The sequence below is a fragment of the Alternaria atra genome (genome assembly GCF_907166805.1).
Source record: "Alternaria atra isolate CS162 genome assembly, contig: 24, whole genome shotgun sequence".
Lineage (NCBI taxonomy): Eukaryota > Fungi > Ascomycota > Dothideomycetes > Pleosporales > Pleosporaceae > Alternaria > Alternaria atra.
Genome location: NW_025091322.1, coordinates 352,755 through 376,190, shown reverse-complemented (window position 1 = coordinate 376,190; position 23,436 = coordinate 352,755). Strand labels below are relative to the sequence as shown.

At 49.7% G+C, this 23,436-nt stretch overlaps 5 protein-coding genes across 5 annotated transcripts; 4 read left to right on the top strand and 1 right to left on the bottom strand.

The window, feature by feature from the left end:
- Positions 1-887: 887 nt before the first annotated feature.
- ALTATR162_LOCUS5034 (uncharacterized protein) lies at positions 888-2,137 on the top strand (the record flags this gene model as incomplete). Its single annotated transcript, XM_043312650.1, has 3 exons — positions 888-1,502; positions 1,591-1,900; positions 1,956-2,137. 3 exons carry the CDS (start codon positions 888-890, stop codon positions 2,135-2,137), a joined length of 1,107 nt encoding a protein of 368 aa, XP_043168585.1.
- Positions 2,138-3,826: 1,689 nt separating this feature from the next.
- On the top strand, positions 3,827-5,240 carry ALTATR162_LOCUS5033 (uncharacterized protein; the record flags this gene model as incomplete). The annotated part of the gene is made up of 2 exons (XM_043312649.1): positions 3,827-4,421; positions 4,480-5,240. The coding sequence occupies 2 exons, from the start codon at positions 3,827-3,829 to the stop codon at positions 5,238-5,240; spliced, it is 1,356 nt and encodes a 451-aa protein (XP_043168584.1).
- Positions 5,241-6,658: 1,418 nt separating this feature from the next.
- Positions 6,659-7,288, bottom strand: ALTATR162_LOCUS5032 (uncharacterized protein; the record flags this gene model as incomplete). The annotated part of the gene is made up of 1 exon (XM_043312648.1): positions 6,659-7,288. The coding sequence occupies one exon, from the start codon at positions 7,286-7,288 to the stop codon at positions 6,659-6,661; it is 630 nt and encodes a 209-aa protein (XP_043168583.1).
- Positions 7,289-10,012: 2,724 nt separating this feature from the next.
- On the top strand, positions 10,013-11,062 carry ALTATR162_LOCUS5031 (uncharacterized protein; the record flags this gene model as incomplete). Its single annotated transcript, XM_043312647.1, has 3 exons — positions 10,013-10,123; positions 10,215-10,465; positions 10,519-11,062. The coding sequence occupies 3 exons, from the start codon at positions 10,013-10,015 to the stop codon at positions 11,060-11,062; spliced, it is 906 nt and encodes a 301-aa protein (XP_043168582.1).
- Positions 11,063-21,494: 10,432 nt separating this feature from the next.
- ALTATR162_LOCUS5030 (uncharacterized protein) lies at positions 21,495-22,346 on the top strand (the record flags this gene model as incomplete). The annotated part of the gene is made up of 1 exon (XM_043312646.1): positions 21,495-22,346. One exon carries the CDS (start codon positions 21,495-21,497, stop codon positions 22,344-22,346), a length of 852 nt encoding a protein of 283 aa, XP_043168581.1.
- Positions 22,347-23,436: the final 1,090 nt, after the last annotated feature.

Sequence of the window (23,436 nt, the reverse complement as noted above, 5' to 3'; positions counted from 1 at the left end):
TCTTGCCTATAGGTGTAGGAGGTGGATTTTGGCCGCGCGCGGCGAGAAGAGCGTCTGCCATTCGTCGTACGTCGATGACCTGGGGCGGAAAGCCTCGTCAATCGAGGTCTAGGATCCATTGAACGAGAGACTGCTCTTCGATAGGGTCTAGCTTCCGTTTCTGGGCGTTAAAGTCCTTAATTGTAGGGACGCGTTAACATCGGCGTCGGAGCGTTGTTCGCGGAGCGTCGTACAACGAGGCAGCCTGGCGCTGGCTTGTAACACGTTTTTCTTGGAGCGCACGAGATGCTAGAAGAATTCTACCCTCACGATAGTTTTGCTGAGCACGAGGTTGTCGAGCCATGGTCGTTGGCGCAGACGGAGTTGCGAGGATTTGGTGGGGTAGGCCGAGGACTGGTGGAACACGTTACAACACCTGGAACTGGACGGATTCAAGGCCCGCTACTGTACAGAGGCGGGAGACGGGCCAGTTGAAGGTTAGCCTTGCTGCAAGAAGATACCCATCCTCTTACCTTATTGGGACAAACCTAAAATCAACAATGACTCGGAACACAAATAGCTTAGCATTCGGATCTTTCAAGGCTGCTTGCCTGATTGTTTTGTTGGTGGGGAAGTTGGAGCGTCCCACTTCTTATCCACGGAAGAGCGGCTAAACTCGGCGGATTATCGAGCTTTATGTAAAGCCCGAACTAACTACATTAGGAATGACATTCACGTTGGTTGCAGCTGGAGATAGGACGGCGCTTACTAAAGTTCCACCGCACCTCCAAAGTTCCATGGACGGGCCGGAAAGGTACATAACTCTCCATTCATCACACCATAGACGCATATATACTCTCTGCTCGCTACTGAACCTCGCACTACAGTCTGGTTTTGACTTCTTCACAATGGCAACTTCAACCTCCAATCAAGCATGGACAATCCCCTCCTCAGCATCCAAAGTCACCGATCTCACGAAACAAACCAAGCCCGTCCCAACTCCAGGGCCGAAGCAAGTCCTCGTCAGAATGACGGCTGCCTCCCTCAACTTCCGCGACGTTCTGATCTCCACTCGCTCTCCTGCTTATCCAGGAACTCACAAACCAGACCTCGTGCCCGGCTCCGACGGTGCAGGAACAATCCACACCCCCGGTCTCTCATCTACATGGGCCGGCAAAGAAGGCACCCCAGTCCTCTTGCACTGCAGCTCCTGGCTTGAGGGAGACGTACGGAATCTCCGAGGCGATGTAGTATTTGGCGGGACAGATGTAGATGGCACGCTACAGGAATGGATGGTCGTTGACGATGATTGGATCATTGAGGCGCCGAAGAATCTGAGTGCAGTTGAGAGCGCGAGTCTAGTGACTGCAGGAACGACAGCATGGGCGGCTATACGGGGTGGTTTGGATGGGAGGTTGGATGGTGGTTTGGAGGAGTGGAAGGGTGTATGGACGGCGAAGAGATTGCAAGGGAAGACAGTGCTTACGATGGGGACCGGCGGTGTGAGCTGTTTCGCTATACAGGTACGATTCCCTCTTCTTCATTTTCCACCCAATTCGAACGAACTACGCAAGACAAAGAGCTCAGAAGATACTGATGAGCAATAAATAGATCGCAGCCGCCCTTGGTGCAACTGTAATCGCCACGTCATCATCAGACAGCAAGCTCGACTTCGCTAAATCGCTCGGCGCCACCCATGTCATCAACTACTCCAAAACACCAGACTGGGACAACGAAGTCCTTCGTATCACGAGCGGAAACGGTGTCGACCATGTCATCGAAACTGGCGGCGCAGGAACACTGATGAAGTCCGTCAACAGTACACGACCTGGCGGGCTCATTAGTCTTCTTGGGATATTGACGCCTAATGAGGCGATTTCTGCGGCATTCGTGCCAAGCGTGCTGTTTGGCGCTAAGATTGGTGCGTCACACTGGTGAAGGGAAGTGGAGAACGAGTGATTGCTGACAGTGTGCAGTGAAAGGATGTACAGCTTTTAGTCGCGATACCCTCGCCGAGTTTGCAAAGCTCGTTGACGCCAATGTGATCAAGCCTGTCATAGCGCAGTCGTTCGACTTCTCCCAGATGGTTGAAGCATTTCAGGCATTGCAGAAGCAAAACGCAGTGGGAAAGATTGTGGTCAAGATCAGTGACTCCTAAAATATAGCCAAATCTTCCGTCAGGAGAATCATAGCTGATGCATTCTCAACCTTTCACGACCCATCCAAGCGATGATTTCAGAGGTCTGTTGGACAGTAGATATCAAGGAGAGGAAGAGAGCTGAGTATCACGTAGCAGCAATATTCAAAGCGCCCTTCAAGCTACCAGTATGGGTCCACTTAATCCAGATGAGGCGTTCACTAAATTTGGCGATGCTATCATCCATCACCATCCCTTAAATCCTCCTCTCTCCCACTTCAATCTTACTGGCTAATATACCCATAATTTTGTTCCAAATGAAGAAGCAGCAGAAAGTTGTAAGGGGCCGGAAATTTGAGTTTCAGCAGCGATCAGCACGGCCTGCGATAGAGGCAGTAATAGAGATGGGAAGTAGTACCGAGTTGGCTCTGCAGACAGCAGCAATAAACAGGATGGCGGAGCTGTTTAAGTGTGCACAGGCTCTCAGCGACAGAGTGAATGAAGATCTCAACAATGAAGTCAGGTACAGCATCCATAGAGAAAGTCATACATTTGAGGAGGCGATTGCACTACTCCAGCCGCCTGCAACGCCCCTAGAAGCGGCTCAAGTATGGTTGAAGGGTGATGCACCACCGATCGAGCTATGCGCCACTTCAACGGGAGTATGTCAGCTGAGCATACAACAATGACATGAAAGGTTTTACAAGGTGCAACTGTAACACCCGATTGACCTTTAGTGTCGTGCTTCAAGAGATCATTGTGGTTTGTATGGTACTAAGGAATGGCCATACTGCACAAAACCAACCATGAACACATGGAAGCGTCGATCACTGCGAACGCAAGGCCAGGGTATATAGAGACCCAGAGTATTATCTCTTTCTTGATTCATCCTTTTTCAACCATCGCTCCGGTCTATGATACTAGATTCTTAGGGAACATTGTGCGAGGGCGACCGACTCATTGCTTTTCTACGCTTCCCTATGCGTCACGGCGGCTTACCATCTTACCTTTCTAACGCCGCAAAATAGTAAAGGTCTAAGCACAAGCTTCATGAAAGATCGTTTTGCTAGACTATTCAATGCCCTACCTGCATGACATACCTGCAATCTGTCAGGTAACTTGGACATGATACAATAGAATCTCGCTAACCCCTTTCAGAATATAGTTATCCTTGTTCTTGCATTGCATTAACACATTGCACTTCCCGGGCAGTAAGATTACAGCCTCATCTAATACATGTAGCTTGCAGCAATCTTTTTAGCCTTTGGGACTTTGCAGCGCGCTAATGCAGGTCGTTCGTAATACATAATCTGCTTACAAAGGCGCAGGGCTACATCCACGATTAGTCTAGATTACAGGAGCAAAACATGCAATTATGTCTTTCCCAAATAGGGCACTGGCATCTTAGCAGCCTCTGTCCGGAGGGCCGGCGCTGCATGTGGACAACGCTACTCAAAATTTCAACATCCGGCATGGGCACCGACTACCCGTTGGTCATTTGAAAGGAAGATCGCCTCTCGGGCCGACTGTTGGTAGTATAATCCTTGTAAACATACAGCAAGTGGGGACGATCACCTTTGTAGGCGAGGCGACGGATATATAAACCTACCTTTCTCCTTTTTCCCATACATCAATCTTAAGGATCATTTTCTACTACTTAAAATACACTTTTCGAACCTTAATTACCCACCCCTCGTGTTGACATCAGTAATGGCATCTCCCCGTTACACATCCAAGCCTGCCGACCCCTCTCCCCTGGCTCAACCCCTCACCTTCCCCTTCTCTAATCGCACATCACCAAATCGCTTCCTCAAAGCTGCGATGACCGAGCGCCTGTCAACTTGGCACCCTACGGAGTACCCTAAGCGTGGCATTCCTACGCCTGAGCTAGTCAATATCTATCGTCGGTGGGGCGAAGGCGGTCTTGGACATATCTTGACTGGTAACATCATGATCGACTACGACCAACTCGAAGCACCCGGAAATATGATAATCCCGCCCGCTGCAGAGTTCTCTGGCGACCGCTTTTCGGGCTTCAAAGACCTTGCCATTTCTGCGAAGAAACACGGCTCCTTGATTGTAGGCCAAGTCTGCCATCCCGGACGCCAGGTCGAAGATCGGATACAAAAAGACCCCGTCTCGGCGAGCGACATCCAACTGAAAGCTACGCCATTCGGCGTCAGCTACGCAAAACCGCATGCAGCAAGTCAGACGGAAATTGATGCTATTGTGGAGAACTTTGCGCATGCGGCAGAGTTTCTAGAGAAGGCGGGATTTGATGGGATACAATTACATGCTGCTCACGGTACGTTAAACTCCTCTACATTGACCACGATAGAGGCAACAATGCTGACGATAAGCAGGGTATTTACTCGCGCAGTTTTTGTCTGAGAGAACAAACAAGAGAACTGATCAGTATAACGGGAGCCTCACCAACCGCGCGCGCTTGATCATCGACGTAGCTCACGCTATCCAGAAACGTGTCTCTGCCAGCTTCATCATCGGTATCAAATTAAACAGCGTCGAATTTCAATCCGGCGGCTTCCAACCAGAAGAAGCGCGCGAGCTTGTTAAACTACTCGAAGCAAACCGTTTCGACTTCGTGGAGCTATCTGGCGGGACTTATGAGGAGAACGCATTCCAGCATAAGAGAGAGAGTAGTGTGGAGAGGGAGGCTTTCTTTATCGAGTTCGCAGATCTCATTGTTCCGGCCCTGACAAAGACGAAGAGCTACGTCACAGGTGGCTTCAGGACAGTGGGTGCGATGGTAGATGCGCTGGATACGGTTGATGGGGTGGGACTTGCGAGACCGCTATGTGCGGAGCCGCGTCTCGTGAAGAATTTGCTTGAGGGGAAGGTGACTGGCGCGATCAAGCACGTCTTCGACGAGAACGACTTTGCCTTCACCAATTTCTTAGCCGGTACCCAAATGCGCCAAATAGGCAAAGATCAGGAACCGCTGGATGCTAGTGAGGGTGAAGTGGCTGAAGGGTTCAAGAAGGACTTTGACAAGTTCATACAGTTGTCCAAGAAAGATGCTAATCTTGAAATGTGGGGTTATGCAGATTTGGAGAACGTGACTGTTGTGCCGTATGGAAGTTCTGCTGGAAGTTTGGTGGTTTGAGAGTCGGTCCAGGATGAGGTGAAGGAGTGTGGAGGGGCTGCGTAGGGAGCTGACAATAGCATTCTGCCTCTATCGTCTGACCATCTAACGTCCGTCCCTGCGTAACGGGACACCCTGCGTGGCGGGACGTTACAAACACTCCCCAACACAACAAACGCAACAACAAGTTATAAGAACACATATTCTCGGAATAGTAGCCTTGAGCTATACAGTCTATTCTCTCCTAGTGTCTTTTAGAGATAGGTTCTGCTTACTATGCAATACGACAATTTAGTATAAGCGTCAAGCGACCGCCTTGCTTTGGCTGGCAGCGGGTGCGTCAAAAGCTCCTGCATCTCGTCGAAAGTCCGTTAACTTAGAGCTTGTCGCATTATCATCCTATTCCGAGCACTGCGCTTGAGCTCGAGAGGTTGTCGTACTTCTGTGCTAAGTGCAAGACTGCCTGCTAGAAGTCCCAGATAAGGAAGCCCCGCATACTTAGCTTAAAGTAGCCTAGCCGTAATATATTGCTGCTGACGCTAGATCTATGGCTGTGTGGCTGTGTGGCTGTACGGCGCTTTTGCCAAGCGCGCCAGGACACCCAAAAACCAGCTTAGGTTGGAAACAGGGCTGGGTTTGAAGGCCCCAGCATTTGGCTCGCGTCTACGAACACACCCAGCACCAAAACCGCAACTAGCTTCTAACACAGCCATTATGCAACTTTAAGACGCAGTGCAATAGATGACTATAGCTAGCACGAAAGCTTACATGTCATAGAGAATAAACCGTCGCGCCGCCCTCTAGCTCCGCAGACCCGCCGTAGATCCCTCGTCCACTCCACCACATCCTCGTACTTCTCGAGCACATCGCAACCGATACATGTACCTAACTGTAGCCGCATATCGCCTTATCTCGTTGAAGAGAGTACAATGAGTTAAGAGGCGTCTAAGAATAGGGTGGGCAGGTCTCACCCAGCGGGCATGGCCGGGGACAGAGGCTAACTGGCATGATCCAGAATACTAAGATCCGAGTCTAGGCTTTAGCAAGCGGAGTGGGAGTTACTGGAAGATCGCCGTCAGTTGACGCACACATAAAGGTGGAAAGGGTCCGCATATCTTGGGGATACAGCTGTTGTACGGTTATACAACGAACGGCTTCTCGCATAAGCACTGCAACCGTTAGGGCGGAGGAAATTCTATCTCTTCGCAATGCCATTCAATCTAGATGTCCATGGCAAGGGTGTGGCAGATGCGGGTTGGTCATCTACCTAGTTTGTGGTGGCAAATTTGCCGCACGTTGCTTTCAATACAGCGTCGTAAGCATCGCTGTCAGCGTTGTGTTTAATAGACTACTATTACCGCCAAGACATAGGCTTCAGAATGTAGTTATCTTCTTTCAAGGACACCAATCAGCCAGCCATGCATGCATTTCCCTCATAATCACTTGGCACCCCATGCCACTAGCAGCTTCACCACCGCCTCGTGGCCTCCTTGTGAAGCCGCCTGGAGTGCGTTGCCGAATGGTCCAACCTGCGCGTTGACCTCGGCGCCCTTGTTGAGCAGCATCTCCACCACCGCTTCGTGGCCTCCTTTTGAAGCCGCGCAGAGTGCGTTGCCGTAGCATCCACCCTGCGCGTTGACCTCGGCGCCCTTGTCGAGCAGCATCTTCACCACCGCTTCGTGGTCTCCTTGTGAAGCCGCGCAGAGTGCATTGCCGTAGCGTCTACTCTGCGCGTTGATCTCGGCGCCCTTGTCGAGCAGCAGCTTTACTACCTGCTTATGCCCATTCTCTGCCGCCAACAACAGCGGTGCCGTGTCGTCATCATCATTTGTGGCCTGTATATTGGCATTTTCCCTCAGCGATTTTTGCACCGTCGCCTCTTGGCCATGTCGGGCAGCCCACAACAGCGCTGAGCGTCCAGATTGTTGTACATTGTAGCGGTAGAGGTAGCTATCTAGGAGACGGTAAAGGCGGCGGTTGGCTCCTGCAACGGCGTTGATATCTCTCTCGGATCCTAGGTATTCTGATATATCTCGGAGCAACTCATTTGGTAGATCGAGCAGTGGCATTGCTGAAGTAGCACTTGTCTGCTTTACTAAATTCAAGCTAGTGATGAAAACAACCGCCTAGCAAGCATCATAAGCAGGGGTGAAGCGGGCAAAAAGTTCCAATTTAATAGTAGGCACGTGTTGTGAAGAAAGCCCAAAAAGAGAGAGTTGAGGACGATGGTGGGGCAAGCGGTGGCAGAGTGACTGACCCACCAGAGTTCAGCATCACGTGGTTGAGTAAAAGATCCTCCCTGTGTGACGGAAAACCCCGTGTGCCGGAAACAGCCAATGAGAAACAACACCGTGTCGGGAAAGATGGTATCCTTGCTCTCTCATTGGTTGTTTCCGGTACACGGGGGTTTCCGTCACACAGGGAGGGACTTTAAGCGCGTTCAGAAACAGAATCGAACAACATTGAAGGTGATTTGGGTTTTGATGTCGCTATCGGTAGTAGGGAGAGTGGCCAACCCGCTACGGTTATAGGGTTGCAATGAACGTCCACACTGGATAGCATTGCAAAGAGATACAAGGGCTGTTGTCGATGACAGGACGGCATGCAGCCTTATGGAGCGCAGTACCTCACCAAGCAAAGCTACCATCAGATCTCTGCTCTACCTTACCAGCGCTTATAGGCATCGACGATCCAAACTCCTCATCGCCCTCAGAGGTCAAGCTGAAGCACCTTTCCACAGCCCTAATGATTGCAGTGCTCTTGCAAGGAGCCAGCCATTTGTTGTATAACTGTGCAACAGCTATATTCCTAAGACATGCGGACCCTTTCCCACCTTTGTACCTGCTTGCACCAACGGCGTTCTTCCAGTAACACTCACTCCACTTGTTGAATCCTAGACTCAGATCTTGGTACTCTGTATCATGCGTACATATATCGGTTGCGATGTGCTCGAGAAGTACTAGGATGTGGTGGAGTGGACGAGGGATCTACGGGTGCCAAACCGACGTGGTGGGACGCGCGATGGCCTGTAGCGCACAGTTGTCAACAATCAATCCAATCGGCATGATTGATTCCTGCCTAGGTTAGTACTACCTTGATTAGGAAAGTGTATACCCAGATAGGAACCAATCATGTCGATCGGATTGATTGTTGACAACTGTGCTGTAGAGACTGTTGCGACCACTGGCAAGTATTTTTGATGCCTTTTATAATGGTGATCCTAAAAATCGAGTTCTCGCTGTTTGTGGTGTGTTTCTATGCCGCGGTGCGCGTTGCGGTAACGTGCGCATTGCGGGCACGGACACGGTATATGAAGGAAAAGAGTCAATTCCTTTCCTTTACGTATGTAAATCACGCTACAGTATATTATTAGCCAGTGATTAGTGCCAACTTCAGGTGGCCGAAAGCTGTATATTTGGCCAGTAGGCGCAATCCGCGCAGGCGAGGAGCCTTTACCTGATGTAGTAGGTGGGGCAAAAAATCTTGGTCAGTACGCCAGCGGAAACGCTGTTGCGGCTGTGTGCAGGGGTGAACCTGCATTCGCTAGCGGCTGCATAGACGGGGCCGATCTTGGTTGTGGAAGTTTTTAGTAGCTCCGCTAGCCCATTTTCGGAAACTGGTTTTCCTTGCTTGTGCATGCGTTAACCACATGGCACTACCCACGCATCATGCTCGCAGCCTCAGTCTCATCTGTGGGCAAGTGGCTAGCCTTACGTATAAAACCTTCGGAGCCTTCGCAGCGCGCTAATCCCGATCTTTTCTACGCACCGATATGCCACGCCTTTCAGCTTCATGTAACATTAGTCTAGTCTGGCGACGCTCAACTACTTGTGCTATGAATGCTACGAAAAGCAGAAGCTCCATAAGCCGGTCATGGGATTTATTCTTGATCAGTCGAGTTCTGCGAGATGCTCCTCACATGATTGCTGCACATCTCCGCCTCCATAATAGGTTGATACTAGTGCAGCGGTCCCAATGTTTTGGAGAGTATGCTTTAGACGCCGACTATTTAATCCATTGCTACTTTCGTCTGGTGTTGCGAGACATGATCACAAATCGCGGCCTCCCTTTACATTTTCCCTTTCCAAAAAGGCAATGCTTCCTGTGCAAGCGTAGGCCGAGTATAGTTTCTGGAGTGTTACGACTCATTTGAGCCCATTAAAAGGGCATAGATGTTTCTGTGGGATCTAGTTTTACCTTCATCAGCCTGTCTTACACGGATGAACTAAGTGGCCGGGAATACCATTTACTGTAAATGCCACAAAGTGAATCTAAGCAGCTGTCAGCCTCAACCCATTTGCTTGGGTCAACAACCGATGCCCTACTGGCTGCACGTTCGGCCAGTCTGTTCACTTCAGATTAGGGACATAGCAGCGGAAGTAGGCATGCGCATCTACTGTAAGCTAACCTCTACACATTCGTTTGAGAACGGCCTAAACCATGATTTGTCATAGTTGTTCATCAGTATGGTAGAAGGTAGGAACCCACGGATCTCAAGGCTTGGCCAGGCAATGTTCCTATACGCCGAATCTTGCTGGTACGTGTTCGTCAGCAAATAGGAGCTTGCAGGACACCCATTTCGGAGTGCCATGAGTCAAGTGAAGGTTCCCATGTTTACAATGCTCATCACTAGTACGTTAAGTATCTAAGCTCTCCTTTTCTAAAGCAATCCGAAGTTTGAGGCACCGATTCCATGAGAAAGTAGTACAGTAACGCTGGGTACTGAGGGTGCTTGATCCCACGAAGGGTTTGCAACGCACAGCAAACCGTCGACCTAGCATTCCCACGTCGCCATGAAATCTACCTACTTCGATGCGCTGCAGCAGCCTTATCACCATTTCACGAGCACGATGTCGGATCCATTTGCTCATGTCGGAGTTGACCCAGTGACGATACGAAGTATTGTATGTGCTTGATCATGAGCAAGTAGTGGTCTGCCGCTACGGTTGTCCTGCATACAGCCTGATGGACAATGACTAAGCTGACTGTACACAGGAGCCTCTCGATGATGCTGCACTTATTCCAGGTGCCTATGATGCCTTTACGTTATATGGTCCGCCAACCCTGCCGCTGTACCCAACCCAAGACGCCACGGAACATACAGTCATGCCCGTTGGCAGGGTGGACTCGAAGGCTAGAGAGGGGGTCGAGGATGGCATAACGAGCAAGACATCCAGAAGCGGCAAGGAGAAAGCGTTGACAATCACTCCCGCGCAAAAGAGACGGAAGGCACAGAATAGAGCAGCGTACGTCCCTCCCCGTTATTTTGTGCTATACCCAACTACTGACTCTCGTGTAGCCAAAAGGCCTTCCGCGAGCGTAAAGAGCGCCATGTACGCGACCTTGAAGCAAGAATCTCTGCGTTCGAGAAAAGCTCACACTCCCTCCAGTCAGAGAATGAGTGGTTGAGACTTGCCTTGCAGTGTGTCCGCAGCGAGACGGAAAGCCTATGCGATACACTCAGTCTATTCCCTTCTTCGTCAAGCACGGTATCGGTCAGCTGTCTCTTGCCAGACACTGACGTGTATCTCCCATATGAGGAGAGTAGTTACAAGAAGTCTAACATGCAACCACCTGATAATGGTAGCGTTGCCAAGGCCGCTGACAAAGAGCATGCTGCTTCTCGATGCAAGGTCAAGTGCAAGGAGGTCTCCTTTGCCCAGGCCTGGGACCTCGTACAGTCACATCCGCTTGTTAAGCAGGGTCTAGTTCGAGTTGTTGACGTCTACGAGCGACTGAGAGGCGCGTTAAAGTGCAACGGTCACGATTTCGTCTTTGAGGAGAGCACAATATGGCAAGTCATTGAGGACTTGAGACAAAGTGGTGGAGATGAACTCATGTGATCTCTGATTTCTGACCCAGCGTTCCGGGGCTTGGGATTCTCGGTATTTTTAGACTATTAGTGCTCTTTCAAGCGTTGCCGGCCGAGTATCACTTATAGTGTTCGGTGTCTGGCGTCCAAAACTACTTCTTAGAACACTCAAATATGAATTTGTTTTGGGATTTGCGGGAAGAGAAGGCGATCAAGGAAATATTACGTCGCTACGACTGCTGATCAGCATGACCTGGGCGTCATATCGTATACTTCTAGCCAAATTATTGCTAAATTGCACAATTCCTTGTTATTCAGCTTGCTCTATACAGTTAGTTGGGTTTATATACAATATATGTCTCGGAGGCCGCTCAGTAGGAATGTATCTTGATCGATTAGGATGGAGGAAGTCTCAAACAGAAGCGGCATGAAATCCAGAAAAGGTGACGGCTATGAGTGTCAGGACGCAGCCCTGCACCACTACGCCATCAATCAAAAAGGTACGTATGATCAGTAAGCTGCTGATCATGATGCAGGATAGTATATATCGTCAGCCAGGCCTAACATCAGTGGCGGAGCTCGCTTGAGCAAGGCTCTTGTCCTTACTTCTTGGGCGATATACCCTTGGCAGCTCCCTCATAAGCATCTTCCTCGTTCATCCTGTCCACTTTAATCAGCTCAGACCTTCCCGAGCCTTACTCCTTGTCAAATTGCCTCTGTAAATGCTTGGACCTCTCGAGCAGTGATCGGCATGGAGGGAGATCTGGCCACCTCCACGATTCACCTCCATCTCCATACCGCCATGGAGACTCCATATAATTCTGAACCGAACTGATTAACCAGTTTAGTAGTAGTGAAACAACGTTCGTCGCAACAGGGTGGAGAGAGAATGTCCGTGCGCAGGGTGTTTCAGCAGAGCTTCTAACGTCACTCCATCAATCGTATGCTAGTTCCTATCAACATCATCATCACCATCTCCATTAGTAACCTGTTTTGATATATCCATTGCTACAATGGCGTAAGAAGCCAAAGTACCGAAGGATTGATGAGCAGCTCGAGGATACCCGAAAGTGGCCTATCCCATCCCTCGTTCAAAATGAACTAGATGCCTATCTTACTGATCGGCGGGAGACCGACTTATCGATCGTCCCGTTCAAGTACTGGATGCGACCATCTGTTAAGGTGCAGTACCCTAAGCTCTCTCGCATGGCGATTGACCTCCTCTCGATCCCAGCTATGAGCGCGGAGCCAGAGAGGATATTCAGTTTAGCTGGTGTTACTCCTTCTCCGCGTAGAAACAGACTCACTGAAGGTGCCCTGGAGGCAGTCACATGCCTGGCGAACTGGGGAAGAAACAGTTTAATTACGATAGGCAGCCATAAACAGGATGTAAGAGGGTCTCAGGTTATTAGTGAGACGGCAGAGGAGAACGACGACTATCTCCCTTCCCTCTTTGGGTTCGTTGACGACGACTAAGGACCTCTCTTTGAAGAGTCGCTGGCGGACAGTAGTAGTAGGAATGGAGAATAGATAGTACTACTTCAATCCATCAGTTTGCTCCATCATAGACTCTAGATTAGCAAATTTTATATCTACTATAAGAATAAGTGTTGTTTGAAACACCTAGGCGTTTCACTACGCTGATTAGTAATAACTTTAAAATGTATGGAGTCTCCATGGAGGTATGGAGATGGAGGTGGAGACTCCACCTCCCTCCATGCCGATCCCTGCTCTCGAGGTTCCTGACAGGCCCACCCACCCGATATCCAGTGGAGAGGAGCTTCACTGCTACCTCTGCGCCAATGTAACGCTCGACACCAGTGATGAGAATGGCCTCGCCAAGTGGAATGATGGAGTCAAGCTGACCTTTGACATGACGTCGTATGCTTTAGCCAATACTTTTCCAATCAATTGATGGGTGTGTGTAGGGTATCAGGCGGCCCCTAGGTCCTCGTGTCGCGTAAAGATACCTGTCCTCGCCATCCTGCCGAAACATACAGCGGCTCCGGGGTCAGCAAGCTTCCTACGAGTTCCGCCAATCAAAACAGCAACAAACTAACACTCTTAGCCATTGATCAAGGGACATGGTGCTATGAGAGGAGAATCTCAATCTAATGGAGACGCCGAAAAGTCTGCCGCCATCAACTAGCATCTACTGTATGCATGAAGCTAGGCGAAGGCTTCGTGTTCGTACCGGTGACGCATGGCTTTGACGCACGTACCCCTGCACCACTTCTCCTGTTAAGCAAGGCCAGGCTTGCCATCGCTAAAGCAGGGTGTAGCTCCTCAAGCGCAATGCGCCCGGCAAGTACCCGTGATCATTGTGCTGTACCTAGTCAAGGAAACGAACGCGTTGGCACACTGTTCTCGCTTACACACGTTGATGTGCATGATGTCAGCGAAAAGCCGTGTCGCCACTGGTGCTCGCTTGCGCAAGGTTGCGGAACTTGTACCCGCTCCTGTCATGCTTGGCATGACCTCTGCCGTCCGGTTCTGCCCAAAGTCTCGACGCACGAATCTTGTGCATGCCAGTCATTTTCATCGTATACTTTCCGCCTTCGCTCTTTACAATCCATGGCTAAATTGCTAAAAGACACATCTACCCACTGCATTTGTCCTTTAAAGTTCGATAATATCCCTGACCAATCATATAGTCCATAGCCCTTTGCAACCATGATCACCTCAGCCCCCACTACCGTGTCCGTGCATTCAATGCGCACAATCAGTCCATGCGCACACATCACCATAACAGTACTTTGCAAAAATGAGGCTATTAAGCCACACACAAAAGCAATTATCACAGGATTTCTTAGTGGAGTGTTCTATAGACCTATGCAACAAACTCTGCCACTACAGCTTTTTGCGCGGAGCGGTTTTGCGGCCACGGGAGTTGTACTTTAGTGGAAGTGTCGGGGTGCGCAGCGTGTTAACTACACCACGACGCGCAGCTGCAACACCGCAATTCTGCTTCTTCTTAGGTGCTATACTTTGTGAAGCTTTTCGCTTGCCTCTCTGGGACAATTGTAGCTCTTTTTCACAGTCTTTCTTCTCTTTGTTAAGGCGTCGTTGCTCTTTGCGCGCATTAATGGCCTTACGTTCTTCTGCCTTCTCCTTCCTCCGTGCCTCTTAGTCTCGTGCACGCTGCGCCTTCTTTTCTTCTGCAATCTTGTTGTTGCATAGCTTATTAGCCTTCTTCAACTCTCTCATGTCGGCCCTGTTTTTCTCATCTGCTTTCTGCTCCTCTTTTGCCTGCTTCATGCGCACCTTAGTTTCGTGGAAGGACCGAGAAGTCCACAACATCTCCGGCCCCCAATATTCATAGTGTTGTAGCAAACTCTGTAAGCCTAGGACCACATCACATGACTGCTCTGCAGGCATGACTAATGCGTCCGACTACTTAAGAGCTCAGATCACACATTTGTACATAGACAGAAGAATACACTCATTCATGTGACCTTATACTACTACCACCCTATGCTTACAAACTCAAAGACTTTCTCTTGCCTTTGCTCTTGCGTTTAGTTACTAACGCGTCGCGGAGACCTTCATTTTCGCTGTTTAAAAGCATACATGGGCAAAATGGTCGGTTGTTCCGGTCGGTTGTTCTGGTTAACCGATTATTTTCATGACCATCCCTCTTTGGCATTCTTGTCTCCCATCGCATAGGTCTAACAATTAGTTTTGTGTAAGAGGGATGGCTCCATACCATCTGTATAGTTGTAGTCCGACGGGGACAGCCGTGTGATGAGACTGTAGCATTAGTGACTTTGCAAATGCACCTGCCAAGTTGGTCTGTACGCATTGACAAAGAAGATGTTGCCTCGTCTTGCTGGCTCAGGGATGGCTTCGCACTATGAACCAGTAGGCTCATTGCTCATGTCAACGCAATCCGATATTCGAGCTCATATCCGAGCTCATATTAGATAACCCTGTCGCCTACACACTCCGCAACAATCAAGTCAAGACAATCTGAGACCGATTTCTTGACTTGATTGGGCCAGAGCAGCACTACGGACTGTCTTGATTGCGGATTAAGGTATCGTAAGGCAGTTGAGATTGTCTTGACTTGACTTGATTGTCAGAATTTTCAAATTTTGGTAGTGTAGCTACTCCTCCAGAGTCACGATCTCTGGCGACTCTGCCCAGTTGTATATGTAAGCATAGGGTGGTAGTAGTATAAGGTCACATGAATGAGTGTATTCTTCTGTCTATGTACAAATGTGTGATCTGAGCTCTTAAGTAGTCGGACGCATTAGTCATGCCTGCAGAGCAGTCATGTGATGTGGTCCTAGGCTTACAGTATATATCGTACTCTCACGCGAGTGAGTCGTCTGTAAAGCTTTCGCTGCTGCTGCTGCCGCTGCTGTCGCCGTCGCTGCTGTGCGTTTCAATTGCTTTTGTAATAGTGTAGCCAGCCCGAGTCCATGCTCTTATAAGCTGTAGAGCCGCAAGCAACTCACTGCCGATCGCGCGTCGTTTTGGTTCGAGTAGATCACCAAGCTCGCTGAAGAGCCGCTCGCACTCACAGCTCGATGCTGGGATAGTCAGTATATCGATTGCAAATTGGCTTAAACACGGGTATTTTGAGCGCATGGCAATCCAGTACTGGACAGCGTTGCCATTGTCGACAGCGTGCCACGCCGGCTCCTGGTTCAGCCAGCGATCGTACTCATCGCCTTGTAGTGTTCCTCTAACGCTGCGACGCGTAAAAGCTCCAATTACGTCATCTATATCACTTGTTTTTGTTGTAAACAACTGAGGCGCTAAGGGCAGCGGCAGCGGTAGCTTATAGCCTTGCCAAAGGCGCTGAAAGCCGTCATTAGCAACGCGTAGCCACTCCGGCTTGTCACGCTAGCTGTTCTCGCAGTAGTATTTGTAGTAGGGATGGAGGCAGGTAGCGGTGTAATAAATTGGTGAGTCGTCCAGCTTATTGTAATAATCGTTAGCCTTGTGCCAGGCGGCGCGGAGGTTAATATGAAGGTGGTCTACGCAATTAATCGTTAGCGAGTTGTTCGCTCAACAAGGTATAATAATTACCTTCGGGCGCCTCGGTATGAGCGCTGAAATCGACGTTGGCGTACGGCTGCGCAAGTTCCTCCATGTTGCGCAATATATACTCAAAGACCGGCAGCACTTCGTATATAGCGCCAAAGCTGCTGCTGTCGCTGCGTCCCTCTAGCCTCTTTGTCGCAATTTTGAGCGGCTCAAGGCAGTTCTGGTACTCGGTAATTGTTGCCCAGTCGCTAGCACTGAGCCCGCCGGATCTCATCCATACTGGAGCGTCAGCAGGTTTGCTACTTCGTTTATCGTTAATGGCGACGCGGCTGATGTGCTTCTCCATATATCGATCAAAGCCGCCATGGAGCAATGTAGCGCGCTCGATTGCGGCAAAGTAGGAGTTCCATCGAGTGACAACTGGCCGTACAGGCGCAAGGACTGGGACCTGCTTATCTGCCGGCAACTCTTTATTAGCCTCTCGCTGGCAGTCCTGAAAAAGCTTATGTTGCTGCGGTGTTTTAATGTAATTAATTACAGCGATAAGAGTGCCTAGTTGCCCATGCTGCCGCCATTCTCTCATGTATAACTCTTCTGTTTCTAGTTCAGCTGCAACATTGTCGTACGAGTCCTTGTCGTCGCCAAAGAGGAGCGCTTGGCCGATTAGATTGATCGTATGAGGACCGCAGCGGAGGCGCCGGTGCGCAGGATCAAAGCCGCCGTAGTCGCGTGCGATTGCAGCAACTGCAGTGTCGTTATTTGACGCGTTGTCAAGAACAAAGTAGCCTAATTGATTAGGTGTAATCCCAAACTGTTTCAGCGTTTTGATGACAACAGCAGCAATAGCCTCACCTGTGTGCGCGCCGGCGAGTTGTGGGAGGCTGATAGGTAGGTCGTGTACGACGCCAGCAGTGGTAGCAAAGTGAGCAACAATACCAAAGAAGCCACGCTTGCCGCCTTTTGTCGTCCAGCCGTCAAAGCTTATGTGTATTTTGCTTACAGCTGTAGACAGGGCTAGGACTATCTGCGGCTTTAGCAACTTAAACAGCCTCATTGCGTACGTTGCGACGCTGCGAGGGCTTCGCCACAACGCGCTTTCTGCCTCTGGGTTGGCGAACTTAATCATATCGCACGTTGATTGCCGCGCGATTATTTCCATTGGCATATTGTTGTCAACGAGCCAGAGGACAAAGGCGAGTCGAAACTTTTGTACGTTAAAGTAGCCAAACACGTTGACTGCTTCTTGGGATAGTTCAACACCGCCATCGATCGCCTGCTGCAGCGATAGCTGACCTGGTCCGTACGCGATGCTGTTTCTTACGTTGAAATCGTTAGACAGGCCATGGCCTCGTGCAGCCTTCCGGAGGTGAGTTGCTGCTGCAGACGTTGCTCTTGTTATATCGTATAGGCCACCACCGAAGACCTTATGAGAATAGCAGTATCTGCATACAAACCACACGCTTTTTAAGTTGCTCCGCTTGACAATGCGATAGCCATGCTGATATATCCAACTCTTCTTGCCTGTGGGCGCCTTAACTGGCTTCATGTATTGCTTCAGCCGCTCCCAGTCAATCCCATCAAAGTGATCAGCACCGTCAGTCTCCCACGTCGACCGGCCAGCAGTGTGTCCAACAACCAAGTTACTTGACTTGCTTGCTTGACATTACTTGATTACGTAACAAGCAAGTAAAGTAAAGGCTCATTCAAGCAAGCACAAGTAAGGATTTTCACATTACTTGAAGTAACTTCAAGTTGCTTGACAGAATTGCTGTACTAGGCAAGTCGAAGATGAGTTAGGTGACGCTAGCTAAGCGAACCAATTATGATTTCACCGGGTGGCACCCGGCAAAATCGTGATTGGCTGGAGTCGCACAGGGAGTCAGATGTGCCGGGAAAAATCTGCCACCTCCAGTCTTTATTTACAAGGCTACCAAATTCTAAGCTTATATGTCTTCTCACCTGTTCTTTCAGCCTCGTGGAAGGTCTACACGTTCTTCTCTGCCTAAAAGCCCCTCCGAGCCTCCTAGCTCTACCTCAGAGAGCCGCTTAGGAACCCCAAGTTCGGTTTCAACTCCAACTCATGAGGCCTCTACACCAACCACCCGTGAAAGAGCTGCAGACATCTACTCAATGCACTTTCCATATTGAATGGGACAAAATTCGCTATGAAAGAAAGCCACTGCCATTAATTCGATATCGTCAGCCTCACAAGCGTACCCTCAACTCTAAAGCCCAATCCTCGGCAATCTACAAACATGGCGCGCAGCTTACAACCGATGGAGATAACAAGTTCTGGCTCTGCAAGTACTGCCATATTGGTGGCCAGCATGATTCCGCGCTATTCAACAGTGGGGCTACTACTAGTATCATTTATCACCTAAAGCATCTGCACAAACTCGAAGAATTCGGCTACAAACGAGTGGCGTCAAATCCGTTCGATATGGCCAAGGGAACAACGAGCTCCATACCATGCCTTGGAGGCCGGCGCTTGATGTTTAACGACTCTCAGTTCAAGAAAGAGTTTATTGACTGGGCTATTGATCTTGACCTTACCTTTCGACAAGCGACGCATCAACGCACCCGTAACATCTTTGCCAGCTGCCTAGAGGATATAGATAAGGTTCTGCCAAAAAGCCCGTCAACTCTTAGCACCTGGATTGAAGAGATGTGGGACGGTGATGGTGGGAGGCGTACTTGGCTGAAAGAAAAGCTCCATCTTACCAAAAGCAAGATCCATATCTCAACTGATACCTAGACGTCTGAAGAAGGAACGAACTATGTGGCAGTTGTTGCTCACTTCCTGGACGAGAAGCATAAGCTGCAAACAGCTCTTCTCGACTTCCGGCCTCTAAAGGGCCCTCACACTGGCGAGAACATTGCAAAGGTGCTGTCGACGGTTATCGAGTCGAACGATATACCTGCTACCGGTGGATTCTTCATGATGGACAACGCTAGCAATAATGACACATGTATTGAAGAGCTAGCAAAGCAGTATCCCACAGTCACGCAGCAGAGCCGCCTTCGATGCGTCGGCCATATCCTGAATCTCATTGTCAAAGCTCTCCTCTTTGGGCAGGGTGTCAGCAAGCTGGAGAAAGAGCTCTGTGGCGCATCCGACGATGAGCGATTTGAGATATGGAGGAAGCAGAGCTTTATCGGTAAGCTCCACAACTTCTGCGTGTGGATTAACCGGAGTGACCAGCGGCGGGAGCTTCTGAAACGGTATATCCTGCAGGCGTACAATCAAGGCAGCACCGAACAACTCTACACTAGGTTATTGGTCGACGGCGGCGTCCGCTGGAACTCTGTGTATGCCATGATTGAGAGAGCTCTCAAGCTCCGTAACGCAATTGATCTATTCTTTCTCCACTATAGTCATAGTGGTGAGGGATACGATATCTCACAGGATATAATTACTCCGCATGATTGGGTCAATTTGGAGCAGTTCTTCAATATCTTGAAACCATTTAAAGACCTGACCAAACGCATGGAAGGCCGGGCTAATAGGGCTGGCCTTGAAGGAGCACATGGCTCACTCTACGAGACACTGGAGTCTCTTGATATCCTCTTTAAGAAACTCCGGGAGGCTGGAAAGTTTGCAGACGATCACCCCGAAGAAGTTTCTGAATACTATTCATGCGCCATTGATACTGCCCGCACCAAGCTTGAAGAATACTACACCCTTACGGATGCTACGCCAGCGTACCGATGCGCCGTTGCCCTGCATCCTGCGAACAAATTTACCTATTTCGAGCTCGAATGGAGTCATGAGAAGAAATGGATCGCTGAGGCAAAGCGGGTAGTGCAGGATGTGTACGCACGCTACGAGGAAGCAGCTGTGGAAGTAGACATAGCTGAAGCAACACAAGAAGAGGATAATGAGGTTACTACTGATAGCGATACTGCGCTTGATCTTTTCCAGCAAGCTCGTAAGCGTCGTCAGCGGCTCGCCGCTACTTCAGCGTCTGTTACGCGAGGAAGGAAGCGTACAAAACTCACCTCTGAGCTTGATGAGTTTATGGCTAGGGCTAATAAGGCCGATCAAGATGTCGAGGATCCTCTGGAGTGGTGGGTTCACTATGCATCTGATTACCCTGTGCTCGCTAAGATGGCGTTTGATTTCTTCAGTTGTCCGGCAATGAGCTCTGAGTGTGAGCGCGTATTCTCACAAACGAAGAAGGTCATCACAGATGAACGAAATCGCCTCAATTCAGACACTGTGGTAGCGATCGAATGCCAAAGGCACCTTCTTCGAACCGGTATGCTTTTATAGGTCTATTATAGATTCAAAATCAGGAAACATGACCAAGCAATGTCAAGCAAGCAAGTAAAGTAAAGGATTCTCGTCAAGCAAGCAAGTAAAGTAAATGTTTTCATCAAGCAAGTAAAGTAGAGGGGTAGATTCTTACTTTACTTGCTTGTTGGACACACTGCGGCTGTGCCTTCGAGCTTGCGCGCAATTTCCTGCAATTTAATGTCAGTACAGTATGCCACACCCCACAGTGACTAAGCGTCATGACGATCAACATGTCGGGGTAAACCTTTACCAGTAATGCGGGAATGAACCGAACTTGGTAAAAGGGCACTTAGCTCGACCAGATCGCCACTGCAAGCGTGTGAGTATTCCGGAATACTGCACACTTATCATCCTATCGAGGCTGAACGTCTGCATGTAGATCGCGACATGTTGCTAAAACGGTTTTCTCGCCTCAGGAGGCTCAGCTCCACACTATCGGCCTTACGCTCAATCTGACAAATGGGTGGATGCCGAGAGTTGCCAATCTGGGAAAGGCTTGGTTGTTAGTCTACACCATAGATGTACTAGGCCCACACGCGACGCCTAACTGTCACCACACCCGTGCAATGCGGTAGCGGCTTCAGCTCGGGCCGCTGCGCAAGCCTCTCATGAAACTTACGGTGTACGTCTAGTCTACCGGCACAGTCGATTGGCCTTTGTTCATCGGTACTCCACCGAATGCCATCGGAGGATTGAAATTGGCTTCGGACCATGCTTGATGTGGTTCGTACTGCGCGCTACAGGGATGTTTGACAGGCACTGCCGCACTGGGTGCAGGAGACGACATTTTGTTTGCCGCTGGATCGGAAATTACACCAATACAGGATCGAGGACGTGGTGTGCTAAGAGTTTCGCTCGGTCTGAAGAAACGATGCTTTGTTATGCAATGAGGCGCTCTGGTACCGCCAAGTGATCAGATTGTGAACGAGAAGGGAAATCTGTGGCGTTGAAAAGGCTGTTGGTAAGACCGCATTCCAGCCAACATCTGGAGACTCAGCTGCAAATTGGCGCACGGCGCTGGGTCGAGGTGGCGTGTAGTCGAATATCAATGAGCTTGGAATGTGTGATACATAAGCAACTACCTGGCGCATCAAGAGACGAACAGCACATCGCATCACTTCAGCCTCGAGTATCACCAGAGTCCTTGACGATTACTACAGCATATTCCACCATGGGCAAGGTCAAGACTCTAAGCAACACGATTCCTGGCTTTACTGCTCTCACACCATCAATATACGAGCACGAACCGTCCTTCGCCTACGAACCCTCTTGTTCACCCAAGAAGAACACAGATGCGCCATCACTCATCCTGCTCTGCTCATGGACTGGCGCAAACAGTAGACATGTTGCGAAGTACACCGCGGAATACCAGAAACTCTTCCCGTTCACACGCATCATGATCATCACCACAACAGCAAAAGATCTGTGTCTCCGCCACTCAAAAGGGAAGCAGGAGCGCTTACGGCCAGCCGTAGAACGAATATCCAGCCCCGGATACGTCATCACCAGCGCCAACGACGCAGGCATCTTGATGCACGTCTTCTCCGAGGGCGGCAGCAACAAGGCTTGCGAATTGGCTGAAGCATATTACACCACTACGGGCGAACGCTTACCCGTCTCTGCATTATGCCTCGACAGCACACCAGGCCACCCACGCTATCTACATCTCTGCAACGCACTGAACAAGTCGATTCCTCAGATTCCGGTGCTGCGGCACACTGACTTGGTCTTTGGCAGTGCAGTGCTTGGAGCTATCTGGGTGACATATTGCTGTGTCAAAGGCTTCGAGAAGAACGTCATTACGAGGACGAGACGACGCTTACTTGACGATATCCACTGGGACCTTGCAACGTCGCGGTGTTATCTGTATTCCAAGGAGAATGCGCTCATTGCTTGGCAGGATGTGAATGAACATGTGTGTGAGTCCATGAAAATGGGCATTCCGACTAGGGAGGTTTTGTTTGAGGGAGCCGGCACGTTGGGCATGCAAGGTAAGACACGTAACGGTATTGGGGTGCAGTGATCAACACGTGGCACAGCGCGAAGGTGAATGGGGAGAAGGTCGGCGTCACCGTGATGGTGGACGATGGTGGTGACGTGGAATCGCACAAGATCGAGACCAAGTGGAGTGATTGTGATTCGCAACGCACGTTGCTGGTAAATTCTGGTTCGGGCACGAGTGGCCACCAGGTTTGAGGGGCTTGATATGCATTATCGGCGTTACTTCCAAATTCATTCTGTATAGTCATTTCGTCAGTTTAGCATTGAGACACATACATGCGACTAGTGTTTCACTCCATACTTGAACTACTAGCTCTATACGAAGGTTGAATGTACTTTGGAGACTCATTTGGCATGTTTCACCGTTGCCAGGCAGCCTCGCGAAAGGTGGGGTAATTATCCTGCAGGTCTCCACCGTCCGATAACTAGCTCACAAAGCACTTTGGCTGTAGCGTTCCGCCAAGATGCACTTTTACCAAAGATAGCAGGAAGTGATTGCGGAAAAGGTATATAGCTAGTGCTCTGTAAGCTTCTGAGGCATCAGCACTTGCAGTGGCACATGGGTGCAGTCTAAGTCCAATGCGGTTAGCATTGCGTCCCCAAGTTAAATTCCCCCAACCCATTCCACCTCGCGCTTTCTCCACCTTTCGCAACATGTTTCCATTATCGCTCGTCTTCGCCAAATCCCGTTTCCTCATTTAAAGTCTACATTGTAATTAATGGCATGACGAAACACTTCGCCAGGAAGATAGGGGTCAGCAAATATTCTGTCGGCGGATGCACACACACTTTCAGAACGCTCAACAATACCGTTCTACACCTCTGAACATTCCGCACACACTAGTGCGACAGAAGCAGAAGCAGAAGCAGAAGCAGAAGCAGAAGCAGAAGAAGAAGAAGAAGAAGACCGTAGCTTGATCGTGTACGCATCAGTAGACTATAGAATAGCTGCAGAAGGGTAAGCCCTAGTAGTGGCGGCCTGCATATCTTACGGAACAAGTCAGGGTAAATGAGATAACATGATGACGATGACGATGATGATGCTGACTGTAGCTTGAAATTCTTCAGCAGATTACAAATCTCTGCGCAACGCACGATTGGCGGTATTCAAT